The sequence below is a fragment of the Dipteris shenzhenensis genome, chromosome 19 (genome assembly GCF_047967505.1).
Source record: "Dipteris shenzhenensis isolate YYH24624 ecotype China chromosome 19, Dip_SZ_1.0, whole genome shotgun sequence".
NCBI classification, from domain to species: domain Eukaryota; kingdom Viridiplantae; phylum Streptophyta; class Polypodiopsida; order Gleicheniales; family Dipteridaceae; genus Dipteris; species Dipteris shenzhenensis.
The window spans coordinates 6,426,466-6,443,470 of NC_141614.1; the positions used below are offsets into that span (position 1 = coordinate 6,426,466).

General features: G+C 43.2%; 1 protein-coding gene across 1 annotated transcript; it reads right to left on the minus strand.

The window, feature by feature from the left end:
* Positions 1-1,031: 1,031 nt before the first annotated feature.
* LOC147889990 (uncharacterized) lies at positions 1,032-11,660 on the minus strand. Its single transcript, XM_087390796.1, has 7 exons — positions 11,636-11,660; positions 11,303-11,447; positions 11,099-11,225; positions 10,483-10,527; positions 8,225-8,333; positions 7,742-8,015; positions 1,032-1,690 (listed from the first exon to the last, which is right to left on the minus strand). The coding sequence occupies exons 2-7, from the start codon at positions 11,417-11,419 to the stop codon at positions 1,469-1,471; spliced, it is 894 nt and encodes a 297-aa protein (XP_087246922.1). The 5' UTR covers positions 11,420-11,447; positions 11,636-11,660; the 3' UTR covers positions 1,032-1,468.
* Between the last annotated feature and the right edge of the window lie 5,345 nt (positions 11,661-17,005).

Consider the following 17,005-nt stretch of genomic DNA (forward strand, 5'->3'; position numbering starts at 1 on the left):
CTGGATAAACATTTCAGAAAGCCTACATATGGCATATCTTGCATATTTTAGGCTGCCATGGCATCTAGTGTCATGTCTCACCATGTGATGCAATGTAAACTAGGAGTCCTTGCAAAAGGATGAAGCCCTTCCTATTTCCCCATTCTAGCAGCTGCAGCCTGCAACTCTGTACCTCAAACCATGTTTGTTACGGTTTCTTGATTATTATTCCCAATACAATCTTACTAAAATTCCAGAGATGGTCTTCAGACCTAGGCCCGTGAGAAGTAGGCTAATTTCATGACGCCTCTAAGTCAGAATCCGTGCTAGACGCGGCGCTCTCTACCTCCCCGGTTGTTACCCGACTGATAGTAGGGACGCCTGTGCGTCCCCGAGAGCATGTGTCGAGAGCCTCCCTCGAGGTGGCCGAAGGAGCCGCCTCGTGGACTCTGAATGGCAATTCCAGACGATCAGGGAGATGAATCCTTTGCAGACGACTTAAATATGTGGCCAGGTATTGTAAGTGGCAGAGTAGCCTTGCTGCTACGATCCACTGAGATTCAGCCTGCCGCCGCACCGATTTGTCCCCTCCTCTCCATGGCCCCCCGTGGCCCGTCTCCTCGTGTCTCTCTCTCGGGTGGGGTTTTCTGCTCCCCCCCCGTGATTGTGGGTATGAGACCTAGTGTCCAAAGGTCTTTATTCATTTGCAATACTAGACCTATAAGGTCATTGATGTTCGTCAACTCACACAGGAGCAAAGGGCAAAGTGCACACAGAGAGAAGCCAGGCAGGTGGGGAAAGGGGAGGGGGGGAGCTTTGTGAGGCGCAGCAAACAAAGGTTTTGAAATTCTCTTCAAACACCTCCAATCATCAAAATTTTGATCCTCATATTTCAAGCCAGTAAAAACAGTATCTCAGGTACAATACTAAATGCATGTGAAGCACTACAGAACTGCATTTCCTCCAGCTTTATAATTTAGTACCTCCTAAAAACCACAGCAATGCAATAATTATAAAAATCAAAGAGCCTTTTCCCTTAACAAAATGCCACCAGATGCTCCCAATCAATCTATGCTAGAATGATGTGATCATTTCACAGCATTGGCCAATATGTATGTCTCTCACATGTGCGTTTTGTGTCCTGCAGATCGGCTTGATTAGTTTAGCGGACCATATCACAACAGACCTCAATGAACCTCTGATTGCATGATCTCATTTTGTGTCCTAACAAGTAAAAAACTGTGTGATTTAAGGTCTTTAAGTATGTCAGATGCCCAAGAAAACATTGTTCAGTTATATAGAGCACACTCCCTGAATCATACACATTAGCCAATATGACCTGTCAGAAGGTTCAACCGGTGCAGTTTGCCTTCAGACAATCTTCACAACATTGATCAGATTTTAATCAAATCTTAAGACACAATTGAAGAAAACCTCTAGTAAAATTCCAAGTCATGCAAAAGCGGCATTGTTTGGCTTCAGCAGAGGGTCAATAGTCAAAGCTCGATTGTTCATTTTGTATTTGTTGTCGTTTCTCCTGCCATTGCAGGTATCGATTTCGATTATGCTCCCTTCTTTCATTCACACTCATTCTGTTTCGCTGTCTTTCCAAAGCATTCTCTTTATTTTCTGGCTTGCTTGACCGTTCCACTGGTCCATCCCATGCGAGCATATCTAAAGGGTCTGTAAAAAGATGACCTTCTTCACCCCCCTGCATAAAATGACAGTGATAGTATTCATATTACAACAAGTGGACAAAAAGACCTGATACATATAATACTAGAAGCCTAGGAAAGACGCAGAATACAACTCTTCCTTTCGTTACATGCATCCATGCCAGGTGATGCATGTATGTGAAAATGAAAGACTTGTATTAATGCCCATGAATAAAATTAAGTGTAGAGCGCAGCCTGGAAGCAAGCACGTGCATGTGTGTGTGTGTGGTGTGTGCACACGCACACATGCGGTATACAAGTAATGTAAGAAAGTAAGAGCATGCACGTGCATGCCTTCATTGGTCGAAGGCGTTCTTGCCTCCTTTGGCTTTGCAAGAACCTTGCTGCTCTTATTTTCTTTGGACCAAAGGAATTTGTTCTATCATCTATGGATGATGTGATTGATACAGCTGGTATGGTTATCTCTTTTCCTACAGCTGTCAGACAGTTTGCTTTGGGACAGCATTATAGAAATCTTTGGTCTCTATTGTCACAAATGCTGCATGATTTCCGCCCATACCCTGTCTTGAGATGCTGGTTCACCTTAAAGACTGGGCTTTACAATCGAGTGATCATGTTTGCCGTCCTCTACCATTGGCAAATATCACCGTTGCATCTGTATATAAGGTCTCGCTGCCTCCCCCTTGGGTTTCTCTTCATGCCAATTGCATTTGGTCAGTCACATGCTCCTCTCGATGGTGGCGCCAAAGATTGCAATATATTTGGGCTTCCAAACTGCCTCTTCGGCCACTTGTCGACGATGTTGGTCTTCGCAGGAGTCTGTGCCTCATATCTTTCGGCATTGCCCTGAATCTTAATTTCTTGTTATTGCTAGGGCAAAGGCTTCAAGCTCGTTTTCCCAGTGCATTGTTTGGGTTTCATCCAGTAAGGCAGGGTTATGATCTTCTCTTTTACTGGGTCCATTATTGGGCACTATGGACTCTATGGAAGAACTGTGACCATCTAGTCTTTGGTGATCCCTCTTTGGTAATCCCTCTCTACCCAAGTATCCGTTTTTCCGGGCATCCTTAAGGCAGTCTTTTTATGATTGTCTGAAGGTTGTAGATTCAGGAAGCTAAAAACAAGTAATTGGCGATGCCCAAGGTGGATGATTGATGGCTTTTGAAAATATGTTATTTTGCATCTTTTAAAAGCATGAAAGCACTATTTCTGTGGTGCTCAATTTGAAATTCTTTTTACTAAGAGAGTATCAAGTGGTTGTGCAATCGATCTAAATTGGAAGGCCAAAAGACCAGGTAGGCTGAATTGATGTTGAGAGTTTGATATCCAATTGAGATATCGTAGAAAGAAAGAAAGAAAGAAAGAAAGCTCTATTAACATCCATAGGATGCCTTGAAAGCATATGGGACAAAAGTAGATACATCATTGTTCATTACATTCCACTTCAGGTGTGCTCATTGGCACAAGCAAAACAAAAGGCGATAATACTAATACAATGGACTTGATACATGTAGTGCTGCAAACAACCAAGATATGTATCCTCATCATGCTGACAAAGATCGTGGTTTGCGCAACCCCTCGGAATAAGTGCTCTCCCTTCGCAGTAGACTGTAGACCGCCCATTTTCCAACTTCTCAAGTGGCTTTGACTCTGTCCAATTCTTGAATTGTGTGGGAGTAAGTCCATCTATGATCCGTTGCTTGGTACCCCTAAGTGACTTGAACTGCTTCACAATTGCAATTTTGTCTTGTTTATTATGATACTTGATGACGGCTTGTTTGCCTTTAGCTTCTATAGCCCATGGCTGTGCCAATGTTTATGAGCAGAAGGGCCCGAGACATTGTTCTTTCATCTCCTCCATCTACTGATGCAATCTTCACCTTCAATTTCTTCAGGCTCAATTACATCATTTCGGTACCATCCTCCAAGCAAGCCACCTGAATGTAGCATGATAGAGCTTGATGACAATCATCTTCTCTAATGGTAGAAATGACTTCACTTGGCATGCCTTGCTTAACATCGACGAATTCCTCCTTGGTCGTCCGGATTTTCTCCTAGACTTGAGCTTGTACTTGTTGACGATTTTTTGTACTTGAATGGTGGGGTTTGCACTCAAGTATGGCAAAGGGGTTTCAACCTTGGCGAGTGCCTCCACGTTCTCCATTTGCAGCTTGTTGATCTCTTGGAGAAGATGCATTTCCCACGGGCTCAGCTGTCTTGAAGGTCTTATCAATGAGATGAGGGCTCCAACAAATGTCAACTTCTTAGGCATGGTAAACGCTTGGGATCGGGTATTCACCATAAGGGAAAAACTTGGGTTGCTGCAAACAAAAAAAAGTAGAAAAGGGGGGAAGGCTACAACTACAGCTAACCCAATGCTTAATGGTAGCCCTGTAGCCTCAACGGAGAGGGTTGCAAGGGTGAGCAAGAGGGTGGCAAGGTTGAGAGAGAGAGAGAGACCTTCAAAAGAATAAAATATATCCAATCTTTCAAATTAAATGTTTTTATAGAACAAGCAAAAGAACAAAGGGAATTTTTTTAATAAAAAAGATAAGCTGCCATCTGGGTTTTGAAAGATTCTGAAATCTCTTGGGTAAACCCAATGCTTACTAAGTTTTGAAATCGCAACCAAACAACAAAAACTTTGAAAGCAAAAAGGAAGAAACAAGCAGAAAATTAGAAGAAGAAATGTGGAGAGAGAGAGAGAGAGAGAGAGAGAGATTATTACAGTCTTCGGAAGACCAATGGGTCTATGAGAGTGTGAGAAACCTGATACAACAAGCTGAAAGGGTGGAGCTGCTAAACCGAGCATCATCACACATGCTAAATGCTAAAAGCTACATAGTCATAATATTCATCAGTACTACATAGTCATAAAATCAACACCATCATCATCATCATCATCATATCACATCAAATCCAATGCCAAAGTCTGGTCTGGTACAATAGACACTGGAGGCACCTAGAAGGGAGGTCATGATGGACCCAATTGTTGGTGGGGCTGTCAGAAATAGAACGCTCACGGCTATCTTTGGGTGCGGTCCTGTGTGGCATCCTAGCGGTGGCTTTGCGTCTGACAAGGGTCACGGTAACCCATGTCGGTTGTGCCCCCAGTCCTAAACATGAAAGGAATGTCTCCAAGCATAATCTGTGTGTTCGCCCTTTGTCAACCGACTGCACGTGAAGTGGTGATCTGTATGGTCTAGCTGGAAGGACTTTGTAATCATGCTCTCAGATGAGTCTGCCTATGTGTCCCATCCCTCTCTCTGTGATCTCAGTAAGCGCTCTCGGTGCCTAACTGCCTCATGGATGAAGGCAGCCAAGCATCTTTGATATAGATAAGAAAGGAAGTGGGAGAGCAATCCGAAGCTATCTCTAAAGAGACAATAGTAGCAGCCTCGGATCTCGTAGTGGCACTAGAAGATGAAATGCTCCTCTGACCCGATCTCACGTAGATCACACAAGGCACATATGCGCCTCTCCCTGGGTGCTCCCTCAACTCGCCCACTCTCAATGCAGAGTCAATGTGATGAAACCCGAAATAGCCCACTAGAGATCCTCAATGAATGGGAAAGGTGAATCTGAGTATACCCTGGAGGTTTCATAAAGGCCTCATCAGAGATGCACAAACAATGATCTCTGTAGAAGATGAGCTTCACTAGGAGCTCACTCGGTGCAAACAAGGTGCTGAAGGTGTGTAGCTGTAGAAGGTCCTCGCGTATGACCTAATGTTGTATTGAAAGGGGAGAAAACTATCCATGTGGAGCCCCAATCTCTCAAGCCACCTACATGTGCATGCATAATACCAGCATCTTTGACCTCCCTCAGTTGCTAGATAGCAGGGTCATAGAAGAGGATAGTGCTATCCTTTGACATAGTACAAAAATGTGATGACCTGGAATGCCGAATCAAGCTGCAGCGGAGACGACCCAAACTCAGCCTAAATAATCTGGTGGGGAGCAGACGACTTACTGCGTATCATCCACGATAGCATGAGAACTTGGAGATACCCTACCCGAGCCCACTCTGCATTTGAGAGACTGGTGCCCAACAAGGGCTACCGTACACGACTGCTGGCCGGACCAAGGATTGCAGAGGAGAGCCTTGGTTCAAGGGCCTGAAAGTATGATGGAAGTATTGTCTCTCCAGCCTGGCTAGCCAGGCATATCCTCTACTTAAAAGGGCCTGCATCGCCAGTTTCATTGGAAAAATAGGGCCAAAAAAGAGAACCCCTAGATAAGTATATGATGAAACAATCTCAATTGTCCATCAAAAGTGAGCCGCTCTCTATGCATAGCTTCTTGGGATATGTTGAAGATCATGACCTTGGTCCTACCAAAGTTGACCTCAAAACATATGACTCATAGGATGACTATAATGCATCTAAGTATCTTTGGAGAACCTCTGCAGAAAATGCCTCGAGCTCATCTATGTAGAGGCCAGACAAGGTTGGTGAGATAGGGCACCCTTGTTTGACTCCAATAGTGCTCATGATCTCCTCCATCCATCCAGCTCCTGTCTGGAGTCTGCCTGAAGCCCTCTCATAAGAGTGCCATAACAGTTCATATGATCTGGCCGTAACCCAACCCCTGTAACCGTCTAAGAAGGCGGGCCCTCATTATTGTATCAAAGGCTTTGTAAAAGTCTACAAAGCAACAATAGACCCTCTGTCTCCGTGCCTTGGCCTCCTAAATGACACTCCTGAGTGTGAGTATGTGATCCATGGTCCCGTGGTCACATCCAAAGCCAGCCTACTCCTCTACTTTGAGTCCTTGCATCTATGCGAATCGGTATCAAGTACAGATGCATATATCATAGACATGACATGCCTGCTCATGATGGTCCCGAAGTTTTCTAGGCTCATGGTATCCCCCACCTGGTCCAATGGTATAAAGAGTCCAAGTGTGTGGAAAGCCAAGACAAACTACCTTATTGAAAAGCTCTGTTACGATCGGGGCTAGGATGTCAATCATGTTTGCAATGAACTCAATGCATAACCCCTCATGATCCTTTCACTCAGCCAATATGATGCTTCAATATTGTGTCCTTGCCACCAACCTTGGTGAAAAGAGTGCAGGAGATAGGACGAGGTGAGTGCCAGAGGTCAGGAGCGGTTGGCGGGAAATTTCATATAGTGTGCGTGTGTAGGTAAGGCCCTTCACCGTGAACTCAATAAAATGAAATGACCTCTACACGTAATGTGAAAGTGCACAAACAGGCCTCGTCATATTCTGAGCAGCCCACTTTGGTCAATTCAACCTTGAACCACCCCATCACATAACTCAGTTCAGCAGCCCTTACTGTAGGAAGCAACACCATCATACAGCAGTTTAGCTAATTGGAACAGATAACAGCTATCAGAGAGGCCCACCAGAGTCTCCAAAGCAATCATTGGTGACACTTCTGAACAGATTTCCAATCAGATCAGAAGTCAAAAGAGCCACAGATAACAGTGCTAAATTGAAATCTTGTATACTGTATTAAGCAATAATTTTGTGATACTACAGGAGTCGTCTCTTGTAAGCTCTTCATTGGATTTCATTGCAGCACTGAGGGTTGATCGTGCATGAGTTTGATGTCAAAATATTCAGTTATAACTTCACCATGGCATAGGATAGTCTATCAAAAGCATTATAGACCATGGGAGTAGGGTGTAAGCTCCACTCAAGACCTTTTAAGCACATTTTCCTTTACATGAGACTTTTGAGGCTTATGCTGCTTTGCTGTGTTGAAAGCTACAACAAAGTTAGCAGAAATTGCACAACTATTGTCTAAATGACAGTAATGACAACTATATGATTCACTCTCATCGACAGGGAACATTAGCATCTTTCTTTTTGTCTTTTCATCTCTCTCACACATCCAATATGCCGTAGCTTCAAATCTTAAAAATATGTCTAGCTTCAGGAGGTCATGGAGTTTTTTTTGGTTGATCCATTTCGTTGCTATCACGTTTGTACAAGGAAAAATAAAACAAAAAATAACAAAGTATCATTCATAATTCTTTACCCATGAAAAATTACAGAGAACAAGGAAATATTGGAAAACAATATAATCTTAGCAGTACCCAAATTGTCAACCCTCACCTTTTTCAGATCACTGGCTTCCATCTTTGAACCATAAGCTGAGATAAGGGTTGCCGATTGTGGCTCTGAAGGCTTGTGCTCCGAAAAAGGTGCATCTTCCTCTGGACCATATACTCCAAAACCAGAGTTATCCAAGGCTTCGGCTGTTGATTGCCGCTTGCGGAGAAGAACACCAGGCATACCTTGGCCTTGATCATCATAAAGTGGCTCAATATAATAATGTTTCTGCAAAAGGTGCCTTATCCTGGTATTGTGAGCTTGTTCTTTCTGCAGACTGCAACAGAACACTTTATTTGCAAATTTTCAATCATTGAAAGCATGCAAATTATAAAAGATAATACAATCTATGCAAAGAAGCTGAACTACATAAAGAAGATACCTAGTGCTCACAATGCAGACAATTCTTGTTGAACATGCCATCAAATCATCAAAAATAATACAATCTATGTAAAAAAGCTGAGCTACACAAAAGAATATGCTCACATTGCAAGTAATTCTTGTTGAAAACGACTTCCATCAAGTGAAAGAATGTCCTCCAAGCAAGGCTTGATAGACAGCTGAGCTGTCATATAAGCACCTGCAGCTGAGCCAACTGCATAAACATGCACAAATCATCAGAGCTCAGGTACAGTTCCTAACAATAAAGCTTCAAGGCATCAAAAACACATCATGATCACAAGGATCCTATTTTGAAGATCTTTATTCAAGGCTTTTATGGAAGGTAGGAACCAGAATGATGTAGAAATTTTAGGAATCAAACGAGCACGCCCAAACTCTGCATGTAAACACGGAATAAAAAGCAGTTGAAACAATCAGGGTTGTTATCCACAATGTTACAAATCACTTTTGGCACAAAGATGCCTGGCCAAGGCCTTGCTGAAGATCTCAAGGCGGGATCTAGACTGTCCCATACCTTGCTTGCATGTACCCTGAGGGTCCTGATCGGAGTTTAATGTATTGACCATTTTACCTTGGAATTATTTTCAACTCTTAGCCAACTGACTTTTGCACATCAAGTGTGTGGACTTTAGTCTCATTGCTGTCTCCTTGACACTGCATCGTATTTTGGGTTTGTAATTGTTAGCACTTCACCTTGGTAAGGCCTTGTAGGCTAGTCCTAGGAGTCAACCCTTATGTTGACTTCATTGGTCAACCATATGGTTGACTTCGGGGCCATATAGGCCACCCCTTTGTACTTTCTCATTATCCATTTGCAAGTACTATTGGGAGAAGTATGTGCCATCTCAACTTTCAAGGTTGTTCTCGGAACAAGAATAATGGGGAGCTTTCATTTGCATGGAGTCAAGAGCAATCTATGAAACCAGATGGGTGGACAGTGGGATTTTATAAGGTATTTTGGCATGTTACTAAAGATGATTTGCTTAGTAAGCTGATCTCTGCATGTGACCAGGGTGCTCTCTCAAAGGATGTTGATGCAAACTTCATCAAGCTCTTCTCTAAGGGATCTTTGGCTCTCACAAGTAGAGATGCCTACATGGGTTTTGGTAGATAAGGCTCAAAATGGACTCGTTGAAATAAGGGAAATATCCTGAATGTTTCAATAAGCGTGTATTTTTTGGACTAGATTGGCTTATCTAGGATCGGCTTAGAGGGGATTATAGGGGTATAAAGTGTTTCTCAGATGATTAATATTTTGCTAGCAAATGCATTGTCAAATCTATACCTGAATGAAGCAGGAATTAAGGTGATCAGCGACCAAGGATGCCCTGTTGCTTTCTAGTCTCTGCATGGTGCCTTGATCAAAATGGGATTGAAAGCAAGTACATCAAAAGGCTTACATTGCCTTCTGGTACGCAATTGGTTTTTATTTTATTTGCAGATGACACAGCAGCGCTATCGGTTGCAGACAAGGATAGCAATGGCAAAATTTTGTGATGTGTAAGAGGTAGTCTTGCATAGAATTATGCCTTCTAGAGTGCCAGCGATGAGATGCCTGATTGGGCAGCGAAACTGCTAGTTAGATGGATAAGTAGAATTGGGACTGGACATCCCAGGTAAACAGAGATTCCAGTGGTTTTTGGGGAAAAACCAGGAAAAGCTCAGGCAATGAATGGCAAGGGAAATGGATAGTCTACTGGGCTTGTCCTGTTGGCAGTGGTTTAGAGTCTCATGTCGTCAAGGGAAAAGTTTGATGATATTTTGAATGCTACCTTGGTAGAGTTAGGGAATAACCTTAAGGATGTTTTGTTTTCACTGCATAGCAGTGTGGGCCTCAGGCAAAGTGTTCTCTTTAAAATGGCCACGGTTTTGGTGACCACCGTAAAGAGGGTGCTGCCCCTCTTCCCAAAAAAACCCCAAAAATTGGCAGAGACAAATGTCAGCCTCCTGAAGTACAGATGATTTTGTTTCAGCCGTTGAGCCTGCAAGCTAGTCAGATCATCAACCTATTATGCCTGAATGCAACCTCTGGAAGTTAGCTAGAGTCTAAAGTTCGAAGATATTGACCCTCCAAAGTGGGTCACCCAAAGCATCAAAGGAATTTTCTTGTCACATTAAGGTCTGTAAAAAGCAACGCTTTTCATGGGGAGAGATGGAGATCCTGGGTATCTTGGGTTCAAGGAACATTTCCTATGAACTTGAGACGCTTGAAAAACACATACCTTATTGCCAATAAATTAAGCATAATCGATGGGATCGTAAAGCTACAAAACCAGCATTTTCTCTCTGATATGACCGCGCAGATAAACGTCACTTATACTCCATTCAGAATGTAAGCTCACCTACAGTAGTTGTAAGCCTCTGCAGCAGGTTCAAACCCCCGGTAACTGCATCACCTCCCAATCGCCCAAGACAGAGAGTCAGACACTATACGAAGAGCCGATGCTGACCATTGCCATAAAAGCGCATAAAATACATAGCCCTTTACGTTCTAAGCCCACATTGCCTGATGCTAGACGGAGGACTCATCTACCCAGGGACGTGTTGGTCAGCGCACAATTTCCTTGCATCATACAATAACAACCGTCGTACGCAGCCAGCACATTGTGATTGTTTATCCTTATTACCCGTCGCATTGAGACAAAGGCCGAGCGGGATAGTGGCAACCTTCCATTTTGAGATTCCTTTCCGTTTCGTTATCTATCATTTGTGCAAAACGATACGTCTACGACATTTTGCTGCAAATCTCCTACACTTTATTTGCAGCTGGAAGTCGTACACGTTTGCGAATATGTCGTCGAGACTGGATATATACTTTAAAAACTCCGGTCCCATGCACACATGAACCCCCTAACGACACATTTCCAGCCAAAGATTCATTTCACCTCGACGGCCTTCTGCTACGTGCCTTCAAACTTCAGCTTCAAGAAAACTTTAGAAATTGAATAACTCAAAAACCTGTCCAAACGGCAGCCCCTGCTGCTATGAAACCTTCAAGGCCATACTTTCGCATTCTGTTACCGCATTTCATCAACGCTTCCAATTCCTCTCTAGTAGCTACATACTGCAAGCTCAGTAAAGAAGTCTTTAGCAGTACCTATGCAGTAGCGCTCTAGATGTATAGACGACTTGAAGAAGCTGAGGAGAGGAAAGGCTGCATACCTTTGACTCACGCAGACGGTCCACCATTTGGGAAATCGGCGAGGTTGCCTCAACCTTGGCGTTGGAGGATCCCGATCCTGATGAAGAGGAGGGATACTGTCGTGATGAAGCACTCATCTGTCTGAGTGTGTCGAGGCACAAGAGTCTGCAGAGGAAAACAGAATACTAGAAATGTGGACTTAGCTACTTAGCGCAAGTGCTACATAGAACGTTAAGAAAACTATTCATAGCCACGAGGAGCATGAACGGTCTACTAGAAATGTGGACAACAAATTCTTAACTACCTAGCGCAAGTGCCACATAGAACGTTAAGAAAACACTAACATTTCATACCGGTCTACGACACCCTCTCCGTTGGGTCTCAGGGTGGGATCTTAAAAATGTCATTAATTTCAAGAAATAAAATTTCAAGTAGACACTGCTTGGTTTGGCTCTATGCTCGGTTTATTCACCATTAACTCGATGAGCGGCCATATGATGTTGAGAGAGGGGCAAAGCATTTGCACAATATTCCCCCAAATACACATACATATCAAGCATGCACACCCCGCACAGAGACTCTCTCTCTCTCTCACTCTTCTTGTGAGTATCTCCCTCAAGCATTCACAAAACCTCTCTCTCTCTCTTTCTTTCTTTTTTAAAAGACTTTCACTTTTGATTGTCTTTGGTCTAGGCATTAGGCCAAAGACAATCATAAAGGGAAAGTCCAAAAAATTAGACAGTGTTATTGTAAAAGACTTGTATGCCCATCTCCTACACGAGTAACATGTTCACAACTTAAGTGCCTTCATCATCTGACATTCTACATTTCCATAAACTTCTTATAGTTCCTACATATTTGGAGGATCACATCTCGAGGAGTATTAGGGTCCCCTTGGAGGGACTTTGAGCTCATGAAATTTTCTAAATCCTTTTTGGTTTCTTACAAATATTTTGTCCTTTGGACCTCTTATCTTTCCTACATGGCTTTGGTTGCTTTATACAGGATTATGTACCTACCTTTGTGATAAGTTCACTTGTGGTTGACTTTGTGGAGAAGTTTCCCCATTTTGGAAGAGTGTTGCAATTGAGATCTCGCTCGAAGCTACCATCTTCACACTTAAGCTTATTGCCATATCCATGCTCAAATCCATTCTTTAGACTGCATCTCCACATTGAAGGAATGAATTTGAGGCTATCTTAAGACGAATCAATGTTGTAGGCTATCTCAAGAAAGGTCCATCTAAAGGCTACGATCACCTTTTATGTCCACACTCAATGCCTCCAAGAAGCCTCCGTGCAAGGCTAAATCTCCATTACCTATGTTCATATCTCTACCATCTATAGAAGCTACAAGCAGGAGATGTCTTTGCTTATTAAGCTCCTCCTACCTACCTGGCTATGTTGCTCCCTCCCTAACTTGAGATCCTCCTAACCTATGCCACTCCATTGCTCACTGCTACCTTATGGTTACTCATACGACTCTCCTCCTACCTTACTATGCTCCACTCTAGTACTCCTAGCTTGCTACGCTCCAACATCTCTCCTCCTACCCTACTCCTAGCAAGTTCATCATTCCATAGGTGAGATGGAAGTTCCATACCTTTGGATTTTCATTTGCTCTCTGTTGGATTGATTTGTGCACATTAGAAAGATAGACCAAATCTGCATGTAAAATTAGAAGGCCCATGTCATCATTGCCTGGTTTTAATCTAAGTTGATGTGCACAATACTTTCAAGCAGGTGTTCTGATTAAGAGCAGCAAATAGATGGTCATCAACATCTCGTAGGAATCCCTTTTCTTTGTCTCTGTGTCATATTGTTAAGTTGTACATACATATTAGAGATCAACCATGAGTTACTTCTGATAACAATTTCCAAGTCATAGTTTAGGTCATACCCACTAGTCGGACTTCACAAGAAGTACGTGGCATTTTGCAGAAAGACATAAAATTGAAATTACTATCCTTGAATGCCATTGTGATCACCTCACTTATGACATTAACCAAAGCATGCATCCCATCAAGAGGAATAGTCTCATAGCATGTGCTATGTCAGCAAAAAATATACTAAATATTTTGCTAGGTGGCAAAGATGCATAGCATGCAGTTCAAAGGCAAGAAGCCCATTGAAATGCACAGCATGGTGAGAGTTTTAATCCATCTAAAAGTATTTTTATGGGCCTTGTATATACCCACAATAAATGGTAGTCTATTATAAAAAGGTGTAATAGAAAATGAACAAAGTTCATTTTCAAACTTTAATCCAAGTTGGATTTCATCATGTTGATTTTTACAAAATCACCACCATTGAGCCTCTCTTGAGCTGAGCCATGGGCAAATTTTCGACAACCAAAAGCTATATTATTAGACACTTTGTTAATACCATGCAATAAAAAATCATGTTTGAGAGTTTTTAATTATCCCAAAAATACTGATCACTCCATACATCCTTCCTAAATTTCTTATGTATGGGTAATTTCCTGTACTAGTCCCATAGCCAATCATAAGAAAACTTTATGAACGCATGTAATGTAGAAGGTGAGGATATGCCAAGTAAGTGGCACAACTCATCCCAAGCTTGCTCTAGAGCTCTTTGAGCATCAAGCACACAAGGGTTTTTAGTAGGGATGTGGTTTAATCCCTTCATGAGTTTTGATCTCAATGGTTCATAATCAACAACCCCTATATTACAAGTAATCACATGACCCCATTTTTTATTGATAAATCTTTCATACTTACGACATAAGCAATGTGACTCAACATCAGTACAAAAGGCCTAGCTCAGGTAATAAACAACCCTCTCCTATGGCAAGCCAAGCATGCAATGGCTTATCATCTAGAGGTGTACTAAGTTGGTTGATGAGATTACCACACTTAGATGTGTACTTGGACTTGTGGCAGTAGAGGATATGGAGCTTCCTTGCGCGTAAAGCTCAACTGGAAGCTCACCTCTGCGCCATGGGCGTACCAAAGGTCTCGTCCCTGGAAATCCAACTTGCATGTTCTACATGCAAGTTCTACATGCAACTCCTACATGCGAGTTCTACATGCAACTCCCTCTCCTATGGCATCTTGGATTCAAGGATGACACTTGTTCCCCAGCCCAAGGCATCCAAACTATACTTGCATGTTTTTTGAACAATGGATTTCATAAAAGCCTGATCAAGTTCGAGAAAGAGGCAAAGGGAAAGGACACACCTTCAACTATCGACATTGCTTCCATTAATGATTGGTTGCAATTACTCTTAATCTTCCGAAAGGAACCCCACACCGCCGATGTGGTGTTTTTCAAAATCTATGGTTCTTCTTTCTTCCAGTGGCTCTTCTGCTTCTTTTTCCTCCATACGTTGTTTTGTCTGGTCCAGCTGTTTCTACTTTCTTCCAGCTAGGATGAATGTTCTTCGAGTTGCTACAGCAGGACCCGATTTTGCTCTAGAAGGTTCGCCATCACTTCTTGAGCATTTGGCGAAAGCGTATCTTATTGGTAGTCTTACTCCTCTTCAAAGTCTTCATGGTTGAAATCTTTTCCTGACCCTTCCATTGTCTTGATTGTGTGTCCTTTTCGGATCTCAGCACAACCATACACTCACGGTAGTCAAGCTAGATACAAACCGAAGCTCTAATACCAATGTAACGTGCAACGGTTATCTGATCGTGTAATTCACAGCAAGACCTTATTTAAACCTTTAGCGAGGAATGAGCATTTTTTACCATAGAGAGAGGAAGGAGATGAGGGTAGAGAGAGAGTAGAGTCGACAACTGATTGGGTCCCTGTACCCACTAAGAGCCCCCTTCCCCAATCAGGGGAGAATTTGCTTTATACTTGGAGCACTGAGAAATACAAAGAACACTCTTCAAGAGAGCACGGAACATGCTTCTAAAGAGCTCACTGTGCACACATATAGCAGACCCAAAGACCTAAGAGGCAAGACCTTGATGCTGTCCACACTGATGATGTAGGACGCTTTTGCAAGGCAAGGAAGAGGCTTGTGCTGTCTAGCGGAATGCAGGGTTACTGCATGAGTGAGAGAGTGAAAAGCTAGAAGTGATAGATCCTATGAGAGAACTGAGAGATGACGGAAGTATAGAGCTGAGAGTGAGCTGAGAGTAAGCTGTGTAAACTGTAAAAGAGAGCTGAGAAAGCTAAGGAAACAGTGTCCAAACCTCTCTCCATTTGCTGGTCCGAACCTCCGACTGTTGTGCTGCGTGGTCACCTTCAGATCAGGCTGAACTGATGGCCAAGGGATTGAGGCTAGAGCAGGGCCAGATCTGAGGATCTCAGGGGCTGTACAGGAGGCTAAAGTGGAGCTGTAGGAGGACTGAAGGCAGGAGCAAACTGAATGAGAAAACAGGGCAGCCAAGGGGCCCTTTTATAGCGTTGGACTGAGCCAATCGAGTCTGTAAACAGACTGACTCAGTCTGTTTTACAAACTACCTGGCCTACAACTAGCCTATAAAAAGCCCTCCATGGCTCATTTGCTAGGGGAGTTTTTGGGTAGCCTTTGCAAGCTGCCTTCCCTGCTTACCTGTCCAGCCTTTAAGGACCCTCAAGGGACTCCTAACCTAGGCTAAGACCTAAACTATAAGATGGAAACACTTAACCTATTGTTCTCCAATGGGTACTAGTGAATAAGAACTGACTACTGACTTGACCTAAGGCTGAGAGACTGACCTACGTAGCTTGTGTCTGACTGTCCCTGGACAAGGGCTCACGAAGGGGTCACAGCATACGACAAAATCTCCTATCTGGGAATTATAATACACTTGTCGATGTAGCCAGTGTGTCACCTTGCACCCAAGTGCAGGGGTGCATGTGACATCATCTTTCTCTCTGTTTACCCCAGACGAGATAAATTGTTGCCGTTTATATGAGCAATGTTAAACCATGAAGGAGCTAGGAATGAGGTATGGCCACAGAGTTCGAGGTTGCCCATAGCATGTAGGCTTGTCTATCCTATGCGCAGAATCAAGGGAGAAAGGGGATGGGCATTTACCTTATTGGCCTCCTCGCTTGCAATTCCAAGGAAGGTTGCTAACATATGAAGAGTTGTCTTCCAAGGAGATGAGTGCCAGGTTGCATGAGGTGCAAGGGACTCAGAGGTAAGAGAACATAGGGTCGAGGAGATGCTGGGCGGGACCAAAGCCAAATTGCAGATGCAGAGGGAACCACCTACGAGTCCCATGAGTGCTAGCTACCTATTCCATGTCAATCAAGCTTCCAAGCATAGAATCCTGACCATAAAGTGAAACGAGACGACATGCTCTTAATAAAGGGAGAATTCCAGTGCTGCTCTCCAAACTTGTATAAGCTCCATGCACCTTATGGCTGCTCGCAGAGGGAAATTTGTTCACCTGATTTGTTGGAGACACCCAAGCCATGCGTCTCATGTTGTGCACCTATCTACCTCTTCGTTTGGAGTGTCAAGTCATCGAGTGTTCTTACTGCACCCTTGAGTGGGTCGAGCCATGTGCGAGCTTCGGCCTACGAGTTAGGCTTCAAGACTGTTCAAAACATGAGCTCTATAATGTATGGGGAAATGTGAACTTTCAGACTTTCTTTGGGTTGTGTGGAAGCCCATTGAGTATGCATCTTGGAGAGTGTACCATCTCTAGTACTAAAGGGATTTCTCTCCAAGTTTATTTGTTTCAATGTGGCCATATTTGCACGATGTTCCTCCTTTAGCATGTGCCACGTCCATCCTTTAATATTGGTCCTTCACAT

Coding starts and splice junctions, on each gene's coding strand:
- LOC147889990 (XM_087390796.1), bottom strand. CDS start 11,419: ATGAGTGCTTCATCACGACAGTATCCCTCCTCTTCATCAGGATCGGGA. Junction 8,334..10,482: donor GAGGCTTACAACTACTGTAG/GTGAGCTTACAT, acceptor ATGTTTATGCAG/TTGGCTCAGCTGCAGGTGCT. Junction 1,691..7,741: donor AAGCCAGTGATCTGAAAAAG/GTGAGGGTTGAC, acceptor CATTTTATGCAG/GGGGGTGAAGAAGGTCATCT.